The 27,597-nt window shown below is 43.3% G+C and overlaps 1 protein-coding gene across 3 annotated transcripts in view; it reads right to left on the reverse strand.

Moving 5' to 3' along the window:
• LOC118514571 (glucose-6-phosphate 1-epimerase) overlaps positions 1–27,597 on the reverse strand; it is a 49,769-nt gene that overhangs the window by 14,506 nt on the left and 7,666 nt on the right. For all 3 annotated transcript variants that reach the window (XM_036061571.1, XM_036061572.1, XM_036061570.1), the window contains exon 3: positions 19,579–19,630. In XM_036061571.1, coding sequence (XP_035917464.1) covers positions 19,579–19,630 — 52 coding nt within the window. The remainder of the gene's footprint in view (positions 1–19,578; positions 19,631–27,597) is intronic.

A 27,597-nucleotide genomic window follows, 5' to 3' on the forward strand; every position in this document is an offset into this window, starting at 1 on the left:
CCGTTCCCTGCTGTTCTCTTCTTCTGCAGGTACAATTATGGCCAAGGGCAAGGACGCCTACGATCGTGGTACCGTAATCGATACAAGTGAGCCCTGCAAAGGTAGAGATTTTCAACAAACACGCATATTGTGTGCTTGTAAATAATATTCATTTTTAGAGGCAAACCCGTAGGCATGTTTTTAGAAGAATGAAAGAAAAATCGTTGGTGAACGTAAAATAGAGTTGTTTTATTTAGATTTCGAAAAGGAACACTCGAAGAATCAGAAAACTTTTTCGAGTTTTATATTAAAAATAGAAGGCTCAACAACTCAAAAATATAAGTCAAAAGGAAACATAATTGAAGACTTAATAACAAAGAAGATTTTTATACTTCAAAAATATGATATCTGAAATTGGTTAAGCACTAAAAAATTGGTTAATCGGTTGAATGTGGATAACAGTATCAGTGTCAGTTGATAAGGCAAATTAATCAACTGTTATGGCAATTGTGGGAGAGATGTTGCGTCAAAACAATCACACGGCAGGACCGGGGTTCAAATCCCATCCAGACTGCCTCTCCGTACGCAGCTATGGAATCTTACCCGTTAAGGGTAAAATCAAGTCAAAGAAAACTAGAAATGGAAGGCTCAGACCTTTCAAGATTGTAGTGTCAAGGAAGAAGGAGATGTATTAAATTTTTTATAGTACATGATGACAAATCTTAACAACACAGCTAAAGTCTTCCCAAGTCCCAAGTGTGAAACTAGGTAGAAATACTGGACAGGAGCAGGGGCGCCTCATAATATAAACCAACAAAGCAGATGCTTTGGGCCTCGAGCTTTCAAGAGGTCTAATTCTTATCGACAGAAGCGTATCTTCGGCAGAGGCGTATAAACTATTGTTGGAAGATGCGAGACTCGGACGATTCGAATATCCAATCCCAAGAAAGGTTCGAATCGGTTTGGATTCAAAATGACGTATTCGAATCCGGTACGGATTCAATAAGGGTTCAAATCCGACTCGGCCGATAAGGATACGAATCTGACACGGATTCAATAAGGGTTCAAATCCGACTAGGCTGATAAGGATACGAATCTGACACGGATTCAATAAGGATACGAATCCGGCTCGCACGATGGGGCTTCAAATCCAATCGGATTCAATTGGAATCGGTAATTGAAATCTGATTGAGAATTTGAGTTTTTTTTAATTCTTTAATAATAATTCTTGGACCAAGACTCCAGGTGGAGGTGGAGTTGGTAAACGGTTCTACTACTTTAAACAGTCTGGACCATAAGAAGGACTCGAATTCCAAACTCTATAAGGGGCCTCGTCTAATGGATCCGCTTTTTTCCTCTGACTCTGGCGCAGTTGCTCAGGATCTCTTTCTGCTCAGGATTTCCAAGGAGAATATTGAATAATGTTGAATATTGGATAATGTTCGACACCTCGTCAATCTTAAACTATGAGCTACAATCATCAAGAAAGTCGTGAAACTTTAGAACAACTACTAGCAACGCGTTTATAATACCAAGTTCCACGCTTGAATTGAGCACAACAAACCAAAACAAATGTTTTGGTGTTAAAATGTAGCCATACACATGTCGCACCTGGACATATCATATGATTGTTTTCGACGTCACGGTAGTAGATCACCTTTAGAAGCCGATGACTTGGCCTCCTCAACCGGAAAACCCTGTCTCCAACAAACCGATCCTTCTGCTTCTGCTGTAAATACAAAACGCACAAAGTTAGGTGTGCGAAGCGACAAATAGAAACAGAAAAGTTGTACATTTTTCTCAAACCACTCCAACGAAAGCTGCTTTACGCCGGGGCGCACATTATGATTCGTCTGCATAAATGTTTCAAATTGCTATTGCCCACCCGAAGGAAGACTATTCTCGGGAAGAAAAAAAAAAGAAGCTGGTAACCGTTTGCAGAGGTGCCAATGCAACGGTGGCAGACGATTTCCCGGAACGTGTTGCCGGTTTCCCGCGAACCAGGTAAGCGATAAGCCTCACTTAGCGGTACAATTTTGTGCCGCCCGAAGCCCGGGGTGAGATGGAACGTGGTCGATGTTCGTCGTCAAACAACAATTTCACGAATGCTTGCGTGCGACGCGCTCGTCGTGTAGCCCGAACTTTAGCGAAAACATATTGCCCTGCTTGTCCACCATTCCTAGCTCCTCGCCAGTTGCCAGTAAGGATTATTATGATATGTTTGTGTGTGTGTGTGTTGCGTGAATATGAAGCGGGAAAGTACTTTTTGGACTGCTGATCGTTCAAGCGCACAAACAATCTTCAATGCCCACGAAATGTTGTTGGCCATGGACGGGCGCAAGAAGATGCATAAACGATAGCTTCAACGCTTAGATCAAATGTACAAGTAAGAATCATAAGGGAGGGAGGGTTTGGAAAAGTTTATGTTTATTTTAAACATGTTTTGCAGCAATGCATTTTGTAGCTAACAATGAGCAAACGACAGAAAAGTCCTTGCCGTTACAACAGGTATCAGGCGTCTCCATGGACAAAGCCATTCATTTACGACTCACAGTACCTCTTTTATTGATGCATAATCATTCACATGGTTAACCTGTGTTACTTTTCTTTGTTTTCTCTCTCTCTCCCTCTCTATCCCAACAGCACTGAAAGCCTGTCAATCGTAGCCCATCCGTCGAGCCAATTCATTCATGCTCGTGCGAACGCGATAGATTGTCGGATGAGTTCAATTCCTTGCGGTCCATCAGAGAGAACGCAGAAAATCACAGCCGATCGCGTTCGCTCGACCAATTACAACGTCAAACAAAATCAAAGAGCAATGGAAACAATTTTTGTCCTCGCAAGAAAAAAAAATGGAAACCAAGAAGGACACTGCCAAAGCAGACACGAAGGAGCATGGGAACCAAGATTAATTTACTGTACGCAGCTCCTCACAGCAGCTTCTTAGCTCGCCATCGCGACCGTTGTCAAAGTTGCGCAATGCTGCATTTTACCGACGGCAAAAACGAAGAAATGAAACTTCCCAAAGGGGTTTCCTTTGTTGCTGCAGTTAGATTTTTTTTTGTTTTGGTCTCAATTATGTACGCCCTTAGGTGTTCGATACGTACCAAAACCTTATGAGGCAATGATGTGGAAGGGCTGCATGGGAGTTTAAAAAAAATATTTCACCTGTACTGTGTACGCGTCGTTTGACAGTTAAAACTTTGACTGCTGCTCGTTAGCAATTGCTTTTGGTACTGTTGAAAGCTTCTTTTTTTTCTTAATGCTCATTTCTTTCCAATATTCCTCCGTACGTTACGTCAGTGATAGGTGTCCAAAATCAACCAACTCACCAGACGGAATAATATGGGTCCAAGCATCAGCTACCGCGAAAATGATTCACGCGGAGAGTTCTCGGTGCGATAGGCATCGGCCATCGGTTCGTACCACGGGACAATATGTTGGGCTTTTGTCGGTGAAGCGCATAGATAGCGACAACGACAACAACAACAGCAAAAAAAGCTTGCCGAAATATCCCAATTGATTGATTGACAGACGGTTAAAGTCAAGCTCGGTGAAGTTCCCGCGCAAATCTACCATTTCGAGAGCGACAGGACGCAACTGAGGCGAGCAAAAAGTCGCCTTTAACTTTGAGTACAGCTAACGCATCTGCCGTTGTTTGAGCTTTACACCAAAAATCAATCACACAGCGTATTAGCCTAAAAGAGTTGTAATGATTCATTGGACATTGGTAATATTGGTAAAGAGCAGACAATTATGAGGCGAATGTCAAACGTGTTGAGCAATATTCCTTACATTATCCCTTACCTTAAGAGTCTCTTCGTTATGACATTTTAAAGGTTTGGTATCGCGAAAAAAACCAAGACCTTACTCCAAAGACTTTCTTATGCGAAGCTCTCCTGCAGGGCCCCCATTTTTTCCTCCTGTCGGATACACTGAGGTGAAGTTTTTTTACTGTTCGCCTTCGTCCAACACGAGTGCAACAAGCTATTAGTCCCGTACCTTTTTGTGCCTCCACCAAACGCCTCCACTGCGCAGTAATTATTCAAATAGGACAAAACTCCACCAGCTCCAGCCAGCTCGAACGCACCAGCGAACACATCCTTTCAAGTAGTCGCAAAGTCTTCAACTGAACTTGTACGCACACTGAAAATGGTGAACGGACAAAAAAAAACTCGAAAAGCACAAGTAAAACATGAGCGTAAATTAAAAAAGGTACCAAGGATACACCGCCGATCCACTCGGGGTGAAAATTTTTAATGTTTAATATTTAATTAGCGCACAACTTTTTTTTCCCTTCTCTCGATCGTTCGGCTCTCTCTCTCCTTCTTTTTTGCTCTTCAAAGGGATATTTTTTCTTTGCTTTGAAGGCGTGTAGCTGTGTGTTGCTGTAGCCTTCGTTTCCAGCGCAATTGCAGCATTAATCATCAAACGGTACCTTCGTCACTGATTCTATGAATTTATGGGCAACGAATGGTGGACGTCTGACGTCTGGGCGCATAAGATGGTGAGCATATAGATGGAGATAGCATCAGTTTCTTAACTTGTTTCTGATTGCTTCGTTCAGATTAAAGGTTTAGAAGTAATATCTCACTGTATGTGCACGACTATCCACTTATTGAGCAGTAGAGAACCGTAAAATCCCGATTCGATCGTTTAAATCGTTATCAATTAAGTAAAACTATTATTCCACACGTTACATATGCCTACAAAAGTTAGGTAATTATGATCCGGTAGATTATAAAAAATGTTGATATTTTAAATAGATGAACGCATTAAAGTTTGGTTAAATCTCACATTCTCTCATATTCTGACTCCTTCCATGGTGGCTCATGGGCTCAATTCTTAGTTTTTCTTCGAAATAAATCGTCCCGTTTTTAAGACTCTTCCTGGGACCTGTCCTTCATACTGATTGGATAAGCGGACCGTAAGAGTTTCGTTGCTGAAGTTTGTTCGGTTAGGGACGTTCGGTGGCCGAAGCAATAGGGAAGCGATGGCCGAGGTCCAAACCCCATTCGGATTAGTATAGAAGCGGCACAGGGCTTTACACAGCACGACCGAGGTTCAAATCCCATCCAGGGGATGCTCCCATAGGGATGCTCCAGGATGCTCCGGACGGAGTCCGTTAAGCCAAGAAGAAGAAGGTTAGTTCGATAAGTCTAAGTAAGGATAATTACTGAGAACTATGCAGTAGACACTTAGACACTTTGACAGTTGATTATTGAGACTGCAAGTGGCCATCTAGATTATGTAGTAGGTATTTCGAAATTCTTCTTCTTCTTCTTTGGAATTATCACTATCACAGTAATAGCAGGCACTCCCAGAAGAGTTTTACCTGCTAGTATCTGATTGACTTTTACCTGGTCTTACGTTCGGGGAATCCGTCCGATAGTTAGGAACATACCTAAGATCCACTCTGGTTCAGCAATGAGCCCTCTCTCCTGATGAAGAGGCTAGTTATCAATTATATGCTTGATATTGGGCCAAGACGAATCCACCAGAGGTTCATTAGGTTAGTTTTCCCCAGAAACTCATTCTTTGGCAGTACATCCAAGACCCCTAACAAGCAATTACCTTCAAGATCAATAATGCCAACATGTCCATTAACGAGATTCAATTCTACTTATTCGGCACAGCCATGTAAAGCTTGACCTGATAACGCTCCAAAGGCTCCAACTGTTACCACAGTAATATTTTGTCCCTAAACAACAAACAGCAGACATGGACCTGGATCGCTAGGACACCCGGTCATTGAAAGGGAACTAGCATGAATTAGTCTATTTGTTAATTGCATTACACAAATTCATGCACATGTACCCGGATTGATATTTATCGAAAGGCTGTCAAATAAATGGGAGATGTTTGCATTTAATTTTAAATTACTGTCCCTTACAAACCACTTCCAACAAACAATTATCAGGTTGAAAAATAAAACAATCAGCGCAATAAATGAATGAAACATCTCTTCCAACTATTTCGAAATTCCTTATATAAGGTTTCGTTACCAGCTTTCCCAAAAAAAAAAAAACCTTCCACCCGGATAATCTTCGCAAAAGTATGTGTCTTCTCCTCTCGCTTTCCCGCCTTTTCCCCACTACTCGTTATCTTTTCCACAACAACTCGTTTTCTAATCTCGTCGCTTCCGTGGCAAAAGAATTCCGCACTTAAAAACTACCAGACAAAAGCTAGAGAGATAATTTACGATCATCAGCCTTCGGGAGCCCATTTTTTCGGGCCACCGCTGCCGGCCGACTGCCGGATCGAACAGGAGAGTTGGGCAGAAAAAAAGCGCATCCACTGCCCGGCTCAACAACATTCTTCCATCTTCGGTGGACATTTTGGACGTAGACACCGCTTGAAACGATTAATGCAGAGCCCTTGTCCCGCGATGGGTAAGATGAGCAACCGGGCTAGAATTGCAGCGCGTGGGATTTGAGAGGGGGCCTTTGACGAGCTGTGCCGGCTGATACTGGCTCGTTCGCTCGCTCGCTCGCTTTGGCGGAAAAGTTTTTTCGCCCGGTTGGTGGATTTATTCAACCTTCAGCGGAAAATGGAAGGCAAGGACTTAGAGGCAAGGTGTAAGAGATGGAGATGGAGAGAAAGAGCGAGAGAGAAAAAAACGGAATGCCTGGCAGACAGCTAAACTTTACATATTCCGTGCAGCGCGCGGCCAGCCGACATCGATAGTTGCTACAAATGTATGTGTTTATGTTCGATGTATGTGTTTATGTATGTGCAGGAGGAGTTCGAACAAAAAAATCCTGAGACGAACCGGCATCGTTTTCGTGCAGATGAAGCGCGTGCGGTTGGTTGGCGAAAAAGGAGAGAAATTACACTCACTTCCTCAACATCAACCACCGAGTCGGTTCCTGCCGCCTTGCATCCTGGCCGGTGATGGTAACCGTTCTTTCGAATTCGATCCTACCGACGCTGCGTCGTTTCGTTTCGTTAGACGCCCCAAAAACCGACCGAAATCTGCCATCCATGCGGTGCTCTAGTTTTTATTTACACGCGACACACCATCCGAGACGACAGAGCGAGTGCAGTAATAGAACTGTGAGCACGCGGTGGTAAAACCGGCGGATGCCCAGCAACCTCCCGCCGTCTTCTTGATGGGCCACCAGTAGAAGCATCAACCGCACACACACACACACACACACACACACACAGGCCAACGTTATGCGAACTCTCGCTGGCATGGCCATATTTGAATTCCTTCCGTGTCTAGATCTCGTATTCTCTCTCCGAAAGCGGCGGCGAGTTTTTCTACCGTTTCACCATTCCCGCACATTCCCATAAGAATGGGAAGATCCTTTTTTGTTGTTGTGACGTTTCCCTTATTTCGCTCGTTCGCTTAACCATTTGTTGAAACGGGACTTTGTTGAGGTTTTTTTTTGGAAGGAAGGTCGTTTTTATTTGCTGGCAATGTTGTTGCTAACTTTCCTATAACTTATCCAACGCTTGCAGGAAGCTTCGTTAGCTCACGAACGATGTTTCGTTTTGGTAGTCGCGTTTTTGTCCTATATTTTCACTCCCGTCCGTCCGTGGCCTCTTACTATCTGGAAACCTGCGGAAAGGCGCCTGGACCATTGCTTCCTACGGTCGGCGGTATCGTGTTTCTTTCTCTTGGCCTTCCTACCTTGACCTCTATCGTTGCTTAAAGGAGAGAGTTGCTTTTGTTTCGTCTCATGCGCCCTCTGTATCCCCCCGAAAGCCCGGTCCCTATGTTTAGTAGTTGCTCACTACACTAAAGGTCTTTGATTCTAGTTCACCATTCTGGCCGGTAGTGTATCGCACGTTGAAATACGAAGCAAATGTTAGTTTTTTCTTTTGTTGCCTCCCTTAGTTATGTACAGCTTCTACAGCTGCTTTCTAGTGCAACGCTGCTCGAAAGAAACTTCGGCCAGCTCGCCGTGGACGGACCTATGTTAAGAAGAGCTGTACGCCGAAGAAATCTCAGTTGCATCATCACGTTTCGTTCGTCCGTTTGCTGGTTGCCTGTGTTATTACGTTCTTCGCGGTGGAAATTGAGGACTAAAAGAATCTGGAGGAACTAGACGAGTATCAAGTCAGGGGAGAGTGTTCGCTAATACATTTAGAGATATGATTATACATTATCGTATTCGAGAGTTGTTTTAAAAAATATAATCCGAATAAAGGAACTCAGGACAATTCTCTTCTTGACCGGTAATATGTCATTTATCGTTTAATAGTTTGAGAAAGTATACACTTTTTTAAACCCCAAGAAAGGAATTCTTTCACACATTCCGTATGTGTCACACTCTGCAGCGTCATCGTCCTGTCAGCGTCATCAACATCTGTCAAAAGTCTGCCGGTCGTTCGTTCGTTCGTTCGTTTCTGCACCGTCATCAGTGGCGCTGCCAAGTATACCTACCTCCCATTGTGAGTACCGTCTCGTTAAAGAGCCCCTCAGGCACGGACAATATTTTCTTCTAATGTCCCTCTTCTTCACTTGCGCGGAAACTTCCCGTGACTGGAGGATCGTCTTTAAGTGAACTCCTTCAAACATCGTACTGGATGTGGTGTCGAAGGCGTATTTTTATATTTTTGAGGTTTAGAAGCTAACTTAAAGTTCAAGAAACTAATTCCATGAGGCTTAATTTCGCATCGGATCGGATAGAAGAAAGTGTTTATAAGTGAGCCACCAGGAGTCTCCATCTACCCCACGATGCTGGAAGCGAAAAATCCTCACTGCACAACTTCGCTATTGCCTAACGGTTTTACCTTCATCAATAACTATGAACATGGTTTTCATATCACCGAACCGTGTGGACGCACCATTATGAAACGCTTCGCAGCTTCGTCCGCCAAACGAAAAGCTTACTTCTTTATCACATCTTACGCATCTCAATCCTGCCCAGCGGCATGCCCGGCTGGCGTTCGTTGGGCCGTTCATCGTGGAGAAACCCCCTCGCGTCGAATCAGGCTTCTGTCGCGACAAAGTGCCGACCTTTCTGCCTTCGTTCACGAGCGCTTGGTGCAACGGGGCTGCAATGTGCTCTGTTGTGTTTGTGTGGCGAGCGACGAAAGCAAAGCAAAATCAATTTTAACTTTTTTCGCTAACTTGGGATATTATTTTGCTCCCCCTTTTTTTGCTTTTGCCGCTGAATCCTTCGCTCAGCAGCTTAGGTGGAGCGTTGTGTTGGCCGCGAAATGTGGGTGCACACACATAGACACGCACACGTACAGAAAAAGAATGTTCACAGAAAACAGAGGGTATTGGCAGCGACATGAGCCCTTCGTTAAAAGGGACGCACACCGGTTATGCCACCTGTCGAGAAGTTGCAGCAGCAGTAGCAGTCGAAGTTATTTAGTTTGAAGCGCAAGGCTGGTTGGGTGGTGTAATCCCTGCGGCAACAACGGCGCCAGATAAGGTGAAAATTGAAGAAAACTTGGAGGTGAAAAAATATGTCGTAGAATATTTTTCAAAGGCTTTGCAGAAGCAACGGACACAGTTAACAGCATTATTCGGGAGAGAACAAGCATTCCAAGAAATTCCTTCTTTACTGTAGCGTGCAATGTGAAATGGTTCGGGAAATTTTAACAATTATTGGAATTTCTCCTGTTCATCTTGATCCTCAATTTTCCCGTTCACGACTAATTACGACGCCTTGTTCTCATTAATGCACCATCAGAACACGTCATAAGCTGAAACACATCGTCTGCTGTATCTGTTCCTTCCCTTCCTGCCCTGGCACAATATTCTCCCCCTCAAATGCTGCTGCTGCCTCTGAATGAAAACTCATTTCATTTAAAGTTTTCGCATGCACTTCTTTTTTTTTAGCGTATAAAAACTGCCAAAAAGAGGAGCCTGTTGGTGTGCGCGTATGCCGCACAAAATGCGAACACTTCCTACTGATCGAGCTGGCTCCAGCGTCCTGCGTGGAGAAGTTTTCCTGAAAAGCGCCAGCAGAACCGGTAAGAAGCGGGAAAGCAGGATGGGTGGATGTGATGGAGGTAGAAAATGGAAACTTAAATGGCACCCAAACTTGCAGCCCGGCTCGCTGCAGATAGAGATAGACATAACCGTGCCGTGTCCGGCCAAGTTGTTCGGTCGGTCGGCGTTGGTCTCTTTCGAGTTTTGCTGCTGCTCGCTTTATCATGCTCGTCCTTGGTTGATCCCACCCAAAGCCGCTTGTTGGAGCCTGTTGGATCATAGACCAATGTTGCGAACACACAAAGAAAAAACACATACACACACACACATTCGCTCACTTGCTGGAGCCGTTTGTGCACCGGGAAAGGCTCGTTCGTACAACCGTCAAACCAGCCCGCGGTTCCTTTATGACTCTGTGTGACACCTCAACGATTTTTTCCCCACTGTCGATCCTACTCTTTCTATTGGATGCTGCAACCCGACGGCTGGTCCGACCAAACAGCCTTAGTTTCGAAATAAAAAAAACGCTACCTCCTGTTTCATCCCGCCAGCACGAAGCTTTTTCATGCCTCCATCTACTATATGGCAGCTGCCGGGAAAAACGCATAGGAAAAGAATTTTAAAACACACACACACAAACTCTCTCGGAGGACGCACAAAAAAAACTAGGAAGACTCTTCTCATCAACGGCAGAGCAAAGCTGATGTTTTCGCTCCATTTTTCTTTTTCGCTTTTGTTTCTTTGATGCCCCCCCGCAAACGCAGTTTGCCGGAGAATTGCAGTAGCAGCGCCGCGAAATGAATTGCGCGAGGGAGCTATGAAATTTTCTTTTATTTTTATACCCTCCATCACTTTCATTTTGAAGCAGTTCTGTGGCGCGACTTTTTCCACATACAGCCCCCTTTTTTTTTGTTTCTTTGCCCTTTTTTGGTTGCGTGTGTGCAAGCACGGACATCGATTGCGCGCGTTAGTCCTGCTCTGTTTGAAATTCGGCACATTCGCCGACCATTACCGTATGGGGTTGGGGCAGCCGGGCTGACCAAATAATCGACAAAACGGCTTCATATACCGGGGGGCACTGCAGTTTACGGTCAGTCGATACGTATCGCACAAACAGCAAAGTACCAGAAAAGGGCACTAAAAAAGCAATATTAGGCTAACGAGAAGAACTAGAACTAATAGGAGACAGTATCGGTTAAAGCTTATTAATTTATAGATAATAAAAAATATATAATTTGAGCTAACTACTAACTAAAAACAAGTTATTCTAACAATAAAATTTTACATTAGTATAACAAGCTGATCAACTGCAGAAAAATGCAACCAAACATTTATTCGTAAAAACTCAGGAACGACATAGAGCAGAAATTATAAATGGTATATTTTTATACCACATTCAACGAACTAACTGTAATTTGTGAATTAATTTGTAACTTCAAAATAGCAAAATGGCTAGGTACTAGGTAGGTAGATAGTTTCTTCTCCTCATTTCACACTAAAACCACGAATGGTCTCAACTTGTCGTATCTAGCTACTTTGACTTATCTTTGTCCGTGGCTAAGTATTCAGTCCAGTGCACTGAGAGACAGTACAAGATTATTCAGGACCTGAAGAGTCTAGAGAGTCTGCCGGTCTCCTGACAGTATTCTATACCGGGTCTGTCTCGTGAAAACTGACGCCACCATTGTCGCAGCGATTAAGACGTTTAAGACATCTCGAACTAATTGTCAGATAACTGAGCTTTATTTAAAAACCTCTGTTCAGCATTAACCACTTTCCTGTAGCTTGTTGAGGAATTCTTTCACCGCACACAGTATTTCATAAAAATGTCCAACCGGGCATCGATTCCCATCCGAATCGCTGCCAGGTGGTGACGACTGGCTATCCGACTAGGTGGCATAAATAAAGCTGGTATGCTATCATATGACCGGCATGCCATAGCAAAGCCCGTTAGGCCAAGAAGATATTATCTACAGAAATGCTAGTTTTATAGGCTCATACATTAACGATCAATCGATCAATATAAGAGTTCCACAATATCCAAAGATTGGTGTATGTCCAAGCAGAAAAGTTCTGAGTGGATATCCTTAATTTCCATAGCATGAATGATGTAACACCCTTTATTGTATGTTTTTTAATAAATATTATCTAACGATATCCAGTATTTTAGTTGAAAGATTTTACCACAACAAGTAAAAAAATAAAAACATAGCATAGGCTTCAACACCAGAGGTGAAGGGATTACCGACTTCGGACATCTGATTTGAACATCCAATCTTAAACATGATCGGGGCGGTCCGGTTTTCATACGACAGAACCGGGGATTAAATCCCATCCAAATCGCATCTCGGTATGCAGGACTGACTATCTAGTTTCGTGTAAAATAAAGTCACAGAAAGCCATAAATGGTAGGCCGACACCTTTCGAGGTTGTAGTGCAAAGGAAGAAGAAGAAGATCCACGATCAAGACGATCTAGGCCCTTACCGAGAATGTTTCTTGAAACGTCATTCGAATTTTCTAAGACTTGGAAAATAAATTGAATTTATTTGTTTTTTTTTTGTTAAATAAAGTACACAACAACAAGTTGTTATTCGTTGTGTTGTCTTTGTCTAAAGTGTTTTTATTTGTAACGCCACGAGTGATCCGTTGACAGAACAATGGCATCCGGGATCAATAATTGCGTTGTCGTAAAAAGAGGGGCAGACTTTATGCAACAGTGTTCTTCCTCCCAGTCCAGCCTTGATGAAGTGGGTTCGGCCTTGCTGGCGTTGGGTTCGGAGGTGGTCGGCGAGTGCAGCCTCGTGATTAGCAGAGAGCCTGCTGTTACGGGATAGAGCACGCCAATAGCTTCTGAGTTCGGTGCTGACCTGGTCGAGCTTTGGCTATCACGGCCGGGGTGCTTGAGGAACACTGTTCGCAGGCAATTGTGTGTGCTGTCTAGTTTGCTGTTTTGGTTATTGTTTCAGCCCAGACCCGATAGACGGAAGGACGATGTCCAAATTCCGATCCGCCGATACCTGAACCCCAAATCCAGCCATCACATCCATAGAAACAGCAATAGAACCGGATCCGGATAACGAACATCTCCATCATCTACACCAACAACCTGGATACACACCCCGCAACCACCTCACACTCACAACCGAGTATGCGCGGGACAAGGCAAATAACAGGGAGGAAATGCCTTGTGCTGACCATACGGCGTCAAACCGTAATACTAAAAATATAAACAAATAATTACATACACAACTACAAGTTCTTTAATTTACAAGTTGTGTTATACAAGTTGTATGTTATACTAAAAATTTTAAATCTGGTATAGAATGTTGGAAAAAATATGCCAACCCTGATATCGGCCCAGTGCTCTATACGGTGGAAACGCTGCGAATATGCAACATTGAAAAAAAAAAAACCCCGACAGCTCCAGATGAAGGGCGTTATATGGATGCTGGAAAAGGGGGGTGGGAGTTTGGGGGGTGGCAGAAGAAAGGACGCACGTCCCGAACCGCGAACAGTGGATGCCCGAAAGTTGAATGCGCGCGCGAATTTTCGTTTATTCTTTTGTTCCAAACTTTACCATTCCTTTTTTTTAAACTCCTTTTTTTTCGATGTTCCGGCTACTCAAACTCCTGGGTGTTCCGTGGCGCTTTTTTTCGCGCTCCCTTTCTCTTCCCGTGTGATCAGCGTACTCGCACACACACACACTATCCTTATCCGCTGGTCATCTTTTTGGTACTTTTTGCAACTACGACGATTTCTCATCAGCTCTCCCTGACCCAGGACATCCTCCTATGATCGCAAACCGTGCTCCGTGCCCTGCAGCCGCCGGAAGGGGGAAGGAAGAAGCGTTGTATAATTTTGCGCCGTTTGTTTTTAACGCAAAATCCTCGCCCAAGGTGGTTAAAGTAGGAAACCCGAAAAAATGTACCGTCTAGGGTTGCTAGAACGGGTGGAAAAGGAAGCATAAAGTGATGTGGCAATGAAGAGGAAGAGCTCACAAAATGGCTCGATTTGGCGCAGCAGCAGCATACTAGGGCGATGCACATTTTATCGCAGTGAACGCGAGAAAATAAAAGCAAACTGTCCACTCGAAAAGGATATCAGTGGAATCGTTCCAACAAGTTTAAAAAGCTTACTGAAAATGACGGTAACTGTTTCACGGTCGCGGTAAAGGATGGTAACGTTTGTGGCATGGAGTTGATAACGTATTAGTCTCATTTTGTCTGGTAATTAATACAACTATAAAATAAAAGTAGGAATCGGTTTTCCTCAAAGTCCTGATTTTTTTATAATAAATATTGCTTAGCTACCAAAACTACGCATCACAACACATTCCCAATATTGATAACGTAGATCAGCAACGAGGAATGGAAGAGTGCAATATCGAATTTTGCATATTTTTCTGCCCGAGGCCTAGTTTCCTATGTACTTTATGCGTGTGCAATAAAATCATTGCTTTTTTATTATTTTTTGTTAAATAAAAACAAGCCAGTTTAGCAAAACATGAGCTGATTATGTAGGCGTTAGTGAGGATGTCAACCGCAGTAAACCAAATCTATTTATGTACGCATACATGCACCCCCATGTGGTGGTGGTTGGCTCAGTCGAGTCGGTGTTTTCACACCGAACCGAACCTCATTTACTAGCTACACAGTACCTCCGAGCCCCATCCTCATACTGGTGGCTAGCCCGTTCAGCACAATAATAGTGGCTGGAAAAAAGCGTTCATTATTACCACAATACATAACAAATCGTTCTAGCACGTTCCTCGGGTGGACAATGTCCGAGGGAAAGGCTGAAGTGGTACGCAGGCTGCTCACTAGTGTTGCAGGACACGGCAACACAAAAAATGGCTGTGTTGATGATTTTAATTTGCACAAAACAAAACAGAAAGAAATAAACATAAAAATTCAAAATGCATGTCTATTTTGCGTTCTGATACAAAAAACAAGCCCTATCAGGCACCACCCACCACATGAAACATTTTTCACCGAGCGCGAATTAAAAGTTCATCCGTTCCAGGGGTTTCGTGTTGTTTCGCGGTTTTCCATTCTCTGTCGCGTTGTGGGTGCCATGATGATGATGGTTGATCATGTATAGATTTTTGTCCAAAAAATGGCAGATTGTTGCAAGAAACCATTTTAAACTCAATACGTTGATTACAGTAAGCACTAAACAAGATTTAGGACCCTTTTCACAGAAGTTCAAAGAGGCTTGACAATAATAAAAATAGGGTGCAGTACGAAATGTTTAACTTGGGCCTTTACAATGAAGCTTTTTTCTCACTGTAAAACTTTTTCTTCTTCTTCCTTGGCACTACAACCTTGAACGGTCTCGGCCTGCCAATTCTGGCATTCTGCGACTTGATTTTACCCGTAACCAAGTCTGCGTACTGGGTGACGGTCTGGATGGGATTTGAACCCCGGTAAAGCTACACCCGCACAAAAAGCTCCGTCGTCATGTCCTCTATCTTCACCATGAAGCCTGATCCTCATTGCATAGCTCTGTCCACCAAAAGATGATCTGTCTTCTGTCTGTCTAAGTACCTCTGCCCTTGTAAAGATGCTCTGTTCTTACTATGCTCTCACTTAGTTTTCACAGGATAGCTCTGCCGGGCATTGTTAGTACCTTCCACTCTTCGATCTCTTCGTCTTCAGTGAGAACTAAGCTACTGGGTATCCAGAGTTAGTGTGCTTTTTCCTATTTGAAAAAGCTTTATTATATTCTAGGGCACTTGGCACACCAACAAGGCACTTGCACCGACGTAATAGTCGCCGAACTGATCAAAAGCGGTGGTGTAGCATTCAAACAGGCTTCGCTAAATCATTACTGAGGTATTGGATAATTATTCGATGGAAGTAGACATCACATATCCCATGTTCAAAATGGGGGCTAGATTGCAGCTACAACAAGGGTATTATAGATACGACCTATAAGATATATCCCTAATATTACAAGACCGACTTGTACCATTCCTCAAAGAGATAGTTAGAAACTATCAAAGAAAATTCCGAAACGGAAAATCAAACACTGACCTGATCTTCACGATGCAGCATATCCTGGAGAAGATGGCGGATCAGCAGCTACATTCCTCCCACCTCTTCATCGTTTTTGAAGCTGCATAAGACAGCACAGCCAGGGTAAAATTATTCGACGAAACGAGTTCATTTGGTTTCCAAAATATGCTTACCTCGGGCTGAAGATTAACGTGAACTTCTTCTTCTTTCTGGGCCTAACGACCTGGCGAGTCGTTTCTGGCTTACAAAACTTATTGATACTGCATATTTGGATAGTCAGTCCTCACTACTGAACACCGGACCGTCCCTGATTAAATTGCTGAAAACCAAATTATTGGTGGCATAATCAGCTGCCCTGTAAACTAACAACCATTTACTCAGAGGTGTTGTACAGATGACTATTCAGCCCGTAAAATCTTTTTAAGGCCATTGAAATGGACAGAGGAGGCGTTGTTGGACCAAATGAAGCAATGGCGTCTGCCAGAACTACCGAGATATTGGTAGATATTGATTGGTAGACAACGGTGCCAAGACCGCGAGTTGGTTTTAGTGCCGGATAAAAAATAAGTTAGTACTTGAAAAAGAAGTTGAACTTGGGAGTTTTACAACATCTTCAGACTTATCTAGAGAAGGAAAAATGTCCAATGAAAATTGATGATAAAAATCAAACTATTGCCATTAGAAACTAGTTTCAGGAGTCAGAACAAACGTCTAATCGGTGCAGAATAGAAATGCTGAGTATCCTGTCCAAAACGAGAATGCCTAATCTTAAGCAATGTCCAGAATTAAAGTTGCATATTTCTGATCGAAGAACATTCTTTTTATGGTGATAATTATACTAAGCACCAAGTAGTTGTGCAAAATTAGCTGCACATGCAATTTACATCTACATCCTATTAGTGTAACTACTACTAACAGAGAAGGACGCATGGTGACAGTCATAATACGGACTTCGCTGTCCATTGTTCTATTTCTCTACCCAATTCCCATTCAGTAAGTTAACGGTTCTCGATCTGCCACAATTACGTGATATACACCCATCGACCGGTGGTTCTGGGATTCGTGATTTAAATTCGTTTCATGATTTGAATGCTTTATACGGTTCGTTTTTTTTTTCTCTCTCTCTCTCATGCATTGGTTCTAAACCGAACCGTTGGGGTTTCCCTTTTTTCGCAGCGCTTTATTCCTATTTCTCGCAACAATTCTGCCTCCCGAACGGCAGAGGATTGAAGCTCACAAAGATTGATAACGAGTGTAGAGAACGCGCAGAACAGCAGCAAATGATACAAATACGAGAACCAGAAGGAGGAAAAAAACTAGCCCGAAACCAGCTAATAGATAGCGGCATAACAGCCGGGAAGCAGAAATAAAAAAACGGATAACGGATGTTGGATTCAAAGTTTGTTCACTCTGCTCAAATATGCACGAAATGAAAAACCTCGAACCAAGCGGAGCGGCGCCAGGTGAGGACGCTTTCCCAACTGCCCAATACATCCGCATACACTCATCATCAATCCGATCCTGGATCACAATTCATAACCTAACCGAACCACCGGCAAGGTACACGGGCCAGGACCCACTGGCCACAGTGGGAAGTGAGTTTAGTATGAGAGCGAGCCAACAAAAAAGTCGCTTCCTAACCATTGGCAACAGCCAAATGATGACCACAACACACCGATTTCACCCTTGTCCCACCGTCCATCCCGTTCGTTGCAACCTTGGTCACCCCACCGATCCGAGTATGCCTGTGCGAGTGTGTGTGTGTGTGTGTGTGTGTGTTAGTGCACAAAAGCTTCCGCCAATACGCCGTATCCTTGCTCCCGTCCAGGCTGTGGGCCAGAATGGCAGAGGAATAGGATCGGTCAGGAAGGCAGGGTAAAATGCAAAAAAATCATCGCACCACTGCCACTTCCATGTCACGGCACCGTACCATACACCACCCTAGCAGGACAGTGTTTTAGTGCGTGTCCCGTGCGTGAACACCGGGTAGGGTTGGTATAGATACCGCTTGGTAGTGATTGTGTAAACCGATAGAGGCACAAATTGCAAAGCACTATATAGGGGATAGCCGAGAGACGGGAATGAAGGGGGGGGGAGATTCGGTTCATTTTTTTTACCCCACACACCGATGGTCCAAAGCACAGGCCCGGATAATGAAACTAGAAAAACTCCCGACCAGGCTCGGGAAAATGGGGAACAAAAAATGCCACCCCGTCTATGGGTAAAGCACCAGGATGGGAAAGGATCGCTGGGCGGCCGTGGTAGGACGTGGAATTAAAAAAAATCTCACACACACACACACACACTCATACCCACATACCCATCATAAATTTAATCACGTTTTCTACTTTGTTCTCGTCAACATTATTCTTGCTGTGTTCGTGGAAGCCGGGGGATATTACTATTTTTTAGCACTTTTATGTGCTATAGAGATTTTCGTAATTTTTTTTGATTTTGTTTTCCATTGGTTTTGCTTTACTTTTTGCTTTTGCTGTTTGTTTTTTTTCTGTACGCGCTGGCACCGTTTTATGCGCTGCCGTAGGTAGCCATAGGTGTGATGGATGTATAAAGCGGTAGAATTAAAAATCATCAGTGATGAAATCAGTTGTGCACAAAAAAAATCAAAAACGCACCCGAATGACTGATGAAGCCTTTTTGTGTTAGAATTTTGTATGGACATGTTTAAAAATTAAATCTCTTTAAAGGCACACCCCGATTCGATCGTGTAAAATAATCGTGTTTCATGCAATCACTAATAATCTGCGAGCGTTGGAAATAAAAATCAGCAAACAGATTCAGGGCTGTTCAGAAATAGTTACAGTCTATCACGTCTAAAACCGCACGCAGAACCAGCAGAACTGATAGAAAGCCCAACAGTCTTTAATGTTAGACCAAAGAATCCTGTTATTCTAGTTCAAAAATCATCATCTAGTTCGCCAGGGAGATGGGCGTGCATGTCTTCTTTTCAATCTGGTGCTAGACAGGGCCATCCTTGACTGGGTGTAGCAAGCATCAGGCATCAGGGACCATATTCTATCAGCCAATCCGTTTCCTGACATACGCTGATGACATAGGCATCGTTGGGTTGAGGATCTACTATGTAGCAAGAGCTTTCCAAAAGGATCGAGCGAGCTACACTAATCCTCGAGATGGAGATTAACGAGGCGAATACCCAAATGATGATGGCACTACTAGCGGCCCTGCTAACAAATACTGATTTACGCAGGGGTGATGTACAGATCGGTGACCACACCTTTGAAGTCGTCCAAAGCTTGAACTATCTGGGGTCAAAAGTCGGCGGCACAGACAACAACATTAAGGTTGAGTTACGTGCAAGGGTGCTGGCTGCCAATCGGCTATACTACAGCCCGAAGAACTTCTTCACTATAAATACCTGTCGCAACCGACGAATCTGGGATTGTATAGATCATTTAATGTTCCAGTACTCTCTTCCATTTCTGGGCGAAGGACTCTGTGTAAAACTGACGAAACCCTCATAGCCGCAGTGGAGAGAAAGATGCTCAGAAGGATTGTTGATCCCGTATGCGAACCCCTTGATATAATCTGAACTCTCCAACGTTTTTTTTCTTCTGATATTTAGAAGGTGAATCATGCATATGCCCAGAACCACTCCTTTAGTAACAGTAATAGAATTAAAATACTAGTTCTTCATTGTTACTCACCTAACAAACAGCTGTTCTTGATTATTTACTCGCCAGGACACTACGGTTGCACCTGCAATTAAAATGAAGAATTAATCAGTATTTAGTGCGCAAATAGTGATAAATGCAGTATTTGAAAATTTAGCACAAAGGCGTGTAACATTCCTAATGCAGACGTTGCTCGCCACCCCGAGCGAATCAACACGCCTATGCCGTCGCAGTCTCAACGCTCCTACGCTTCAACGGTGAAGAAGAGGAAAATTTCAGACAACCTCCCTCCGGCGAGTGGGATAAGTTATTTCCCTTACGGCGGAGAATTCGTCACGAAAAAACAAAACCGTCAAGAATCAGAAGGATGGACAGCCGTCTCATAATTATTTTATTAATAGCACCAACAAGTAAAGCGGCGACGTGTACGAAGTGCATTCCACACATTCCACTGCACTTTGCAGCACTACACCGCACAGAATGGGAGTCCGATGGGCTACAAAAACTAAGATAATTAACACATCAACAAAGGATATTTCCAATTTCTTCCGGTTCATTTGGGAAAGGTTGGTGCAATGCAATTTCAACCATCTCTTTCCTGTGCGTTTTGTGTTATTTTTTGCCTTAAGCAAGCAATAAGCAATAAAATGTGGTTTGTATAAAATAAAAGCGTTAACTCGTATTAATTTTGCTGGCTGTCGTACAACTCAATATTGTTAATTTGATAATTATAAAGCGGCCCAGTAGCAGAGGCGACAACGGCGCCAGTCTTCATACGGCAGGAACTGGGTCCAAATCCTATCCGGACCGTTCCCTTGTAGTGAGGACTGACTATCCAACTACGTGGTATCATTAAACTAGCTAGTAAGCCACAATCGGCAGGCATGACCTTAGAGGTCGTTAAGCCAATAAGGGAGAGAAAGAGAGATAATTATTTAAAGTGTAAACTAACATATAAAACAGGATATTGTAGCGTTGCTACTACAAGGAGCACAGCAAACTGAATAGTGACCTCAATTTTGTGCATCGAACTCTCTCTCTCTCTCTCTCTCTCTCAAACCAATATTGATTCGTCAGACTCTGGAATGCTAGTCATGTCATGAGAATAGCACAGGACAATCCAGACTGAAAAGCGTTGTCTGATCGTTCAATTGGATAGAGTCTCTGATAGAGTGATAGTTCCAAATAAAGCGATGGGGTAGATACATCCACCAAAAAGGCTCGGATAACGGTTTGGAAGACTACGAGACTTGACAAGTTCAGGTGGCAAGTGAAGGTTAGCATGATGGCTGTGTTGCGTGCGCCAGAAAACATAAGATATTGGATTGGCATACGACGGCACTTGACCATAATAGATTGAGAGAAGCTGAGAGTATTAAGCAATTGTACATCAGGGATTAAATTAATGAGTTATCGAGATGGACTAGTGAGCCATTTCTAGTTTTGTTTTAGTATTTCATTCACATTTGACCAGGTTTTACGCAATAATATGTCAAACATGTTACTTGAAAAAAGTTATGGAATGATCCATATCCGAGTTGCAAATATATCTTAAGTGAATATAACATTCCATTGTATGATTGTAACCTTCCACTACGAGAATACAATATTCCATTATCCAGTTGATACATTCCACCGTGTGATTCAAAAGATCCATGATATGATTCGAAACCTTGTATGATCAGAGCCCAGATATGTCTAGCAAATTACCCGTTTATCCCAAAGCATCCGTTTATCCCACATCCCTGTATATCACCTAAGTCATTTTAAACTGCATAATCTTCTTTGGTGTGGTTCTCTATGTTGTGATTGACAACAAAAAACACATAAATTCGGCGTGCCAAAAAGCTAAATAATGAGACCTTGGTGCAGGATAGTTCACTTTAGATTTGATCCCATAACATGTCATCTGTAAGCCCAATCTTACAGGGTATACCAGGCTATGAAGAATCTAACTGCAGTGCGTACAGCATATTCCAACAAAATAAATGCCCATGTACAAATGAACCACCCCGAAAACAACTCGCCACACGTACATCGCTTCGTGTCCAATCTTCTTAACTCAACACATCAAGACATCGTAACACACTTCTCTACGATGACCCCAACGCTGGGGGTTTTTTTCCCTCTGCGTTTGCTACACTCAAGCTAAGAAACTCATTCAACCGAAAGCAGCTGAAGAGGGAGGTAACTACGAAGCCAAGAGACCTCAAACGACCTTCAACAAACATTTTACTCATTCGTAAAACGTGCCACCACACGCCACACGTTTCGCGTTAGCCGTGTATCCGGTAAAGTGCTTGCCAAAGTATGGGGTGGTGGATGCTTTAGGACAAAAATCGAAAACCGAAACCGTGGATCGAAACGAATGCGCGATGATAGTTGCGTATGCTACACATCCGGGGCTGTTTGAAGTTTTGCTTCGACGATGCACCAGGGTTTGCAGTTTGATGCCGCGCGAATTACGTCCGAAAATGGTAGGCAGACAGAGGCAGCTGCGACATTCACGACGAGGTAAAGATCGAAGTATTTTATTAATAGCTAATATTGTGATATTTGTTTCCCCCCAAAAAAAAAAAAAAAAAACACTCGACGGAAACTGTGTGCGATGTGCTGGTGTTGTTGTTTTCCTAACTACCTAACACCTTACTGCCGCGAGCAAACGACCAATACACACGTTCACTTTTCGCGGTTCATGATCACAGGCCCCAGCTACTGTCGGTGTCTCTCAGCGTCTGCCTAGCAAACACTTACTGTGGTCTCTGTTTGCACTACGACCACACAGCTTTCCGAGGTCTCCCGGTTTGCCACGACCGAGACTGAGCCTACCCCTCGCGCTAGACGTTGTCCCTTCACTGCCAACCCGCTGGGGGTCAAGTGTTTGCTACTGTGGACAAATCGCTCAGAAGACAGCACCCCAACGGATATTAACTAGCCTTTAACCGTGATAGTCGTCTTGGTGTAGGTCCAGTCGAGCCTAATCCATTTGGCAGGGTTTCTAGCACGAGACTCTGATGACCTTTACACAACCTAATGCTTTTTCGCGCATTTTGGATCGCATTTTTTTCGCTTTGTTTACATTTAAGCTATCACAAAACATAAAGCATTCGTGATTATGATCGTTTGTTTTGGAGTGTTTGTGTGTTTTTTTTTCTTGAAGATTCGGAGTTTTTTTCTTCAACTTTTTATTAAAGAAAAATTCTACTCGTAGAGTTGGAGGGTCTAGGCTGACAAGTGTTTGCGTAAACTAAGCCGTCGTAGATAAATATACTGTTTTCGTGAACCAATCGCTATAGCAGTGTTGAATTCTCTAACAGGCAAACTCTTAAACAAACCTTGTTTAATCACTAATCGAAGGGATCGGTATTATGGTTTTGTGTTAGAGAAGTCAAACTTTCGTTAAGCTCTTATTTTCGTCAAGTCGCGAAACGGTAGCTATGATGATTTCCGTCCGAAGTTGTATTAAAAATGTAAACAAAAGTAATTGCCGATTTCATTTAACTCGTGGTTGATTGTGAACTTTGGGCGGTCCGGCGGCCGACGCCGGTCTTCACAAGGCAGAACCGGAGTTCAAATCCCACCCCTACCGCCTCCCCGTACGCAGGGCTGACTACTTTGGTACAGATAAAATCAAGTCACAGAAAGTCACAGAAACCGAGACCCCTCGAACCTTGTAGGGCCATGCAAGAAGAAGAAGAATTATTAACTTAGATACAATTCATTAGCAACTACCTCAGAAAGAATGCGTTACTGGATCTTCAAAAAACACGCAGAAGGTTAAACCCCGTTGGTAGAACGGATGATTCGTCTTTTCCTGGTCTTCATTGTTCATACACTGACGAAACAAATGTCTGTTTTAATTCTATACAGAAAAGTCCTAGGTCACAAAACTGGGCGTAGCGTAAAATGCTATCAAATAAATTTGTTAACGAATTCATAGACAATTTTTAACGAAAAAAGCTTTGGAGTTCAAAAAAATAAAAAATAAAAACTGTGACTCATTTTTTAGCCCTGGGTCGGCGGAAGAATTTTGCTTTAAATCGAGGTTCTTCTTGGTAACCGTAATTCTGACGTTAGATTAAAAATTTTCGTTAAGTTTCAAGCTCTGCGCTGTCTAACGGGTAGCCAATTTGACAACCATAATACCGATCTCTCGAATTAGAGAGCTTTTGTCGAACACTCGAGCTTAGTAATAAGGACTTCAATGTGTAGTCTATTGGTGACAATAATTATTTTTAAGTTTAGTTTAGAGAGCGCTCACACACAGTCCGAGAGTTGGAGCTGAAAAATGGATCTACGAAAAATGACAACCTATCACCTCGCATCAAATTTCGCGTGTAGAAACATACGTGTAGAGAATTTGAAATATTTCGATAAATTTCGACAGATTTTTGAATTGTTTCTTTCAAGGTTCAAGTTTCTCAGCTGTTGGATGTCTTTCTTGCATCTGGGAAAGTTAAAAGAAGAAATGCTGCCACATTCCTTCAAAATTACCCGTCAATGTTCGCAGCTCCCATTCTCAGCTTCGATCCCGAACTGTGTGTAAGCAACAATCGATAAGCAAAATGTGTCGAACGATGTCTCACGGCATAAGATATTAAGCCAACCTCTGAACTTTACAATTTCACGCTATTCAACGATTTTTTTTTAAATGCACTCAAAAATAATATTCATCACAATGGGAAACCGTTTCCCGGTAGCATTTGCACATTGTTCATGGCACAAAGCCAAAACGTTAAACGATTTAGTACGTTTCTAAGCATTCGCTAACAACGTCCCGAAACTTTCTTCCATCGTGTCTAACGGTTGTCCGGAAACGTAAACTTTCGTTGCAAAATCAGAGTTGCGAAAAATTTTGCGAATCAGCCAGCCAGCCAGCACACGCGTACGGACGGGCGTGATGATCGCGGAGAAAACCGAAATCGCTAAAAGACAAAACCTCACGACGAGATTAGGGTTTGCCAAAAAACCTGATCGGTGGGTTTCTTTCTTTTTTTGCACCGGCGCCGCGCGTTCACTTCATGCTTCGCTTTCGAGGTGCTTGGTTTGATTTGATGCGCCTAGCTTTCTATCCACCAGAAGGGTAACCATAAAAAAAGAACCGAGTGCAAAAGCAGCAAAAAGGGGAAAAAAAAGAATGCTCAAAACTGTGCCAATTCTTCCACTTCCGTTGGCCGTATACACCCGTTTGGCGCAGAGCATCGAACAAGGGGAGGCCTCCCCAAAAAAGGTATCACGACCAGCACCAGCAACAGCAGCATCAGCCGTGGGGAGGATCAGGGTGGTGGTTCTATTGCAAATTTATCTTTTTTTTCTTTTTGCTTGTTGTATCTACTTCTTCGCACACAGAGATTTTGTTTGTTTGTTGTGTTGGGCCTACACCTCTGCTGTTTTCTATTCCGCCGGCTCCGATCGACAAAAATCGCCAACTCTGGGTGCCGCGAAAGTTTTGCTGGCGAAATTATTGTGCGACCACAAAGCACCGCCGCCGCCGGCAGCACAAGCTTCACGGATCGCGCGCACAGTAACGGTCGATCTTGTCGTCTTCCGCGAATTTTCTTTCCCCCTTTCGTGACTCCTATCCTTCTTACATACCTCCTCCGATGAACGTGGAAATTGGAGCTTTCATAGGTTTTTTTTTTGTTTGGTTGGTTCCTTATACCAGTCTTTGGTGGTGGCCGATGATTGAAGAAGTGGCCCGAAACATAAAAAAACTAGGAACACAAAAAAATGCCAAACCAGGGCTCCAGTTTTGGGGTCTGTTCGGACTAATTTATCCTGCTCTCGATGGGCGCCTCTAGGCAGCTGACTTCCCTGCGAGCAGGCTGCACTCGAAAAAAATAGGATTCAACACGCAAACACACACACACACACACACGGACGCGTGAGCGCAAGTATAGAAAAATTAGTCAAATGAACGAACGGAGCCAAGTGCGGAGGGAAATTAGAAAGGATCCTTCCATCCTAAGATGATTCGAAAGTTTCGGGTCTGCCGCAAGAAATGGGACAGTACCCCACGAAAAATGCCTCCGGGTGACTGATGTAACGGGTTTGGTTAGACTTTTTTTTTTTCTTTCGGGAGGACGGGTTCGGTTCTTTTGGATGCTGTTCGGAGGGGTTGGAATAAAAATTGCACAGCTAAAACCAGCTTTGTACGGTACAGCCTGGATCGAACGAAATTTGGTGGAATATTATTTAAATTTCGCCACGCCCGTGCTCAACTTAGAATATGGCGAACTCAGTTTTATACGAACAAGCAAGTACACTTTTGCTTAAATATTGTACACTATTTGATCCATAAAATGGAACTCTTGACTCACTCAGGGTAGTCTTCTTCTTTCTTGGCCTAACGACCTCCTACGTCATGCCTGGCATTTCTGGCTTACGAGACTTATCGCTACCGCATAGTTGGATAGTTAGTCCCCGCTATGGGAGAACGGTTCAGCTGGGATTTGAACTCCGGTCCTGCCGTGTGAAGACCGGCACCGCTGTCCCATCTATCACCCCATGTAGTGTTTCAAATGAATAGTGGAATCTTGCGCATCGGCTATAGAACTTTACAATCATATAATGGAATTTTGTACTCAGTTGATGGAAACAGCAAAGAGATGGAAATTTCGCAATCAAGGATTGAGCAAATTAACTACAACGAATACCGATAAATTGTCGCGTTAAACCCCTTGAAATGTGTAGGGATTGAAGCAAATGATCCAATGACTGAGTTGTTCCATAAAGTCGAGGGAAAATCCTCAACTGATTGCAAATTTCTCCTCACTGAAGGCAAAAATCCATTGTATGGTTGCAAAGCTCCCAAATCCAAGTGAAACATTCCCCTAAATGATTCAAGTATTCCGTTACATGAATTGAAGCCGTGTAAAGCTAACATAAAATAATGAGCAATTTCCGGACAACGTTGATATCTTATCCCATCCTTCAAGAACTAAAATTATATCTTTTCTTCTTATGTCTACGCGTCTCAATCGTTAGTATGATGCTACTTAAAAACGACTGCTTTTTTCCCCAGCAATCGACATCCGAACCAGCAGAGTACAACGGTTCCTCCGCTGTCCGCTTGCTGGTGGAATGTCGCTGTCGATGGACCATGCTAATGTTTTGTCGTAGGCCGTGCCGTGGTCGGTAGAATGGAATGGTACCAAAAGAAGTCGCAACAAAAAATGCGACAAAACACGCACACATTACATGCCGAACAATGGTAACTGCAACAACGGTTATAACAGTGACTACGCGCCATATCCGATGCGGTGTTGGTCGGTAATGAACGTGCGAGTGTAATCCGGGAGTAATAACGTCCGGCGAAAAAAAAAATTAAATAAAATAGCACACACACACACACACACACACACACACACACACACACACGATGCGGCATGACGGTCAGAGCACTCGCATATAGTTTATGTATATAGTGTAATTACACATTGCCCTTCCGTCGTACATTCTAACCTTCCTACGCCTTTCAAGTCATTCGCTGTGGCTGCTACCACAGCAACACTTTTCCTACCAGAGTCGTTTAGAAGGAGCAGAGTCAAAAAAAAACGCTCGATTCAAGTTTAAACTGTGCGCTGTGAATTTACCCGAATTTCGCTACTTCAATCGTTGAGGAATTTGCGCCTTGTTCTATCGACTATTTCAACTCTCCAATTTAATACTTGTGCACTTAGAAGAAAGAATAGCTTTTCTCTGTTTCAGATATTTATAGGTTCGCAACACTGTTCAAGCAACAATTCCAGTCCACCACCAAAAACGGTATGTTAATTCATTAGCCAGAGAAGAACTGAACGCCCCGGAATGGTTCAGTGTGGGCACTTCAAATTGGGACGATTTGCTTTCGATTTTCGTTTTTTTTTGTTTTTTGCTATTGCTTCGAATCCTTTTCTCGCTCCACCGGCCTGCACAAACAAAATTCAAATCAATTAAATGGATGATTGATCCCACAGGCCAATAATGCCTAGCCGAGGCGCACGGCAGCTAGGCCGGGCGGAGGCGAGAGTTCACATTTCCAGAGAATATTGCTTTTAAAAACATTTCCAA

This window comes from Anopheles stephensi, chromosome 3 (assembly GCF_013141755.1).
Source record: "Anopheles stephensi strain Indian chromosome 3, UCI_ANSTEP_V1.0, whole genome shotgun sequence".
NCBI classification, from domain to species: Eukaryota; Metazoa; Arthropoda; class Insecta; order Diptera; family Culicidae; genus Anopheles; species Anopheles stephensi.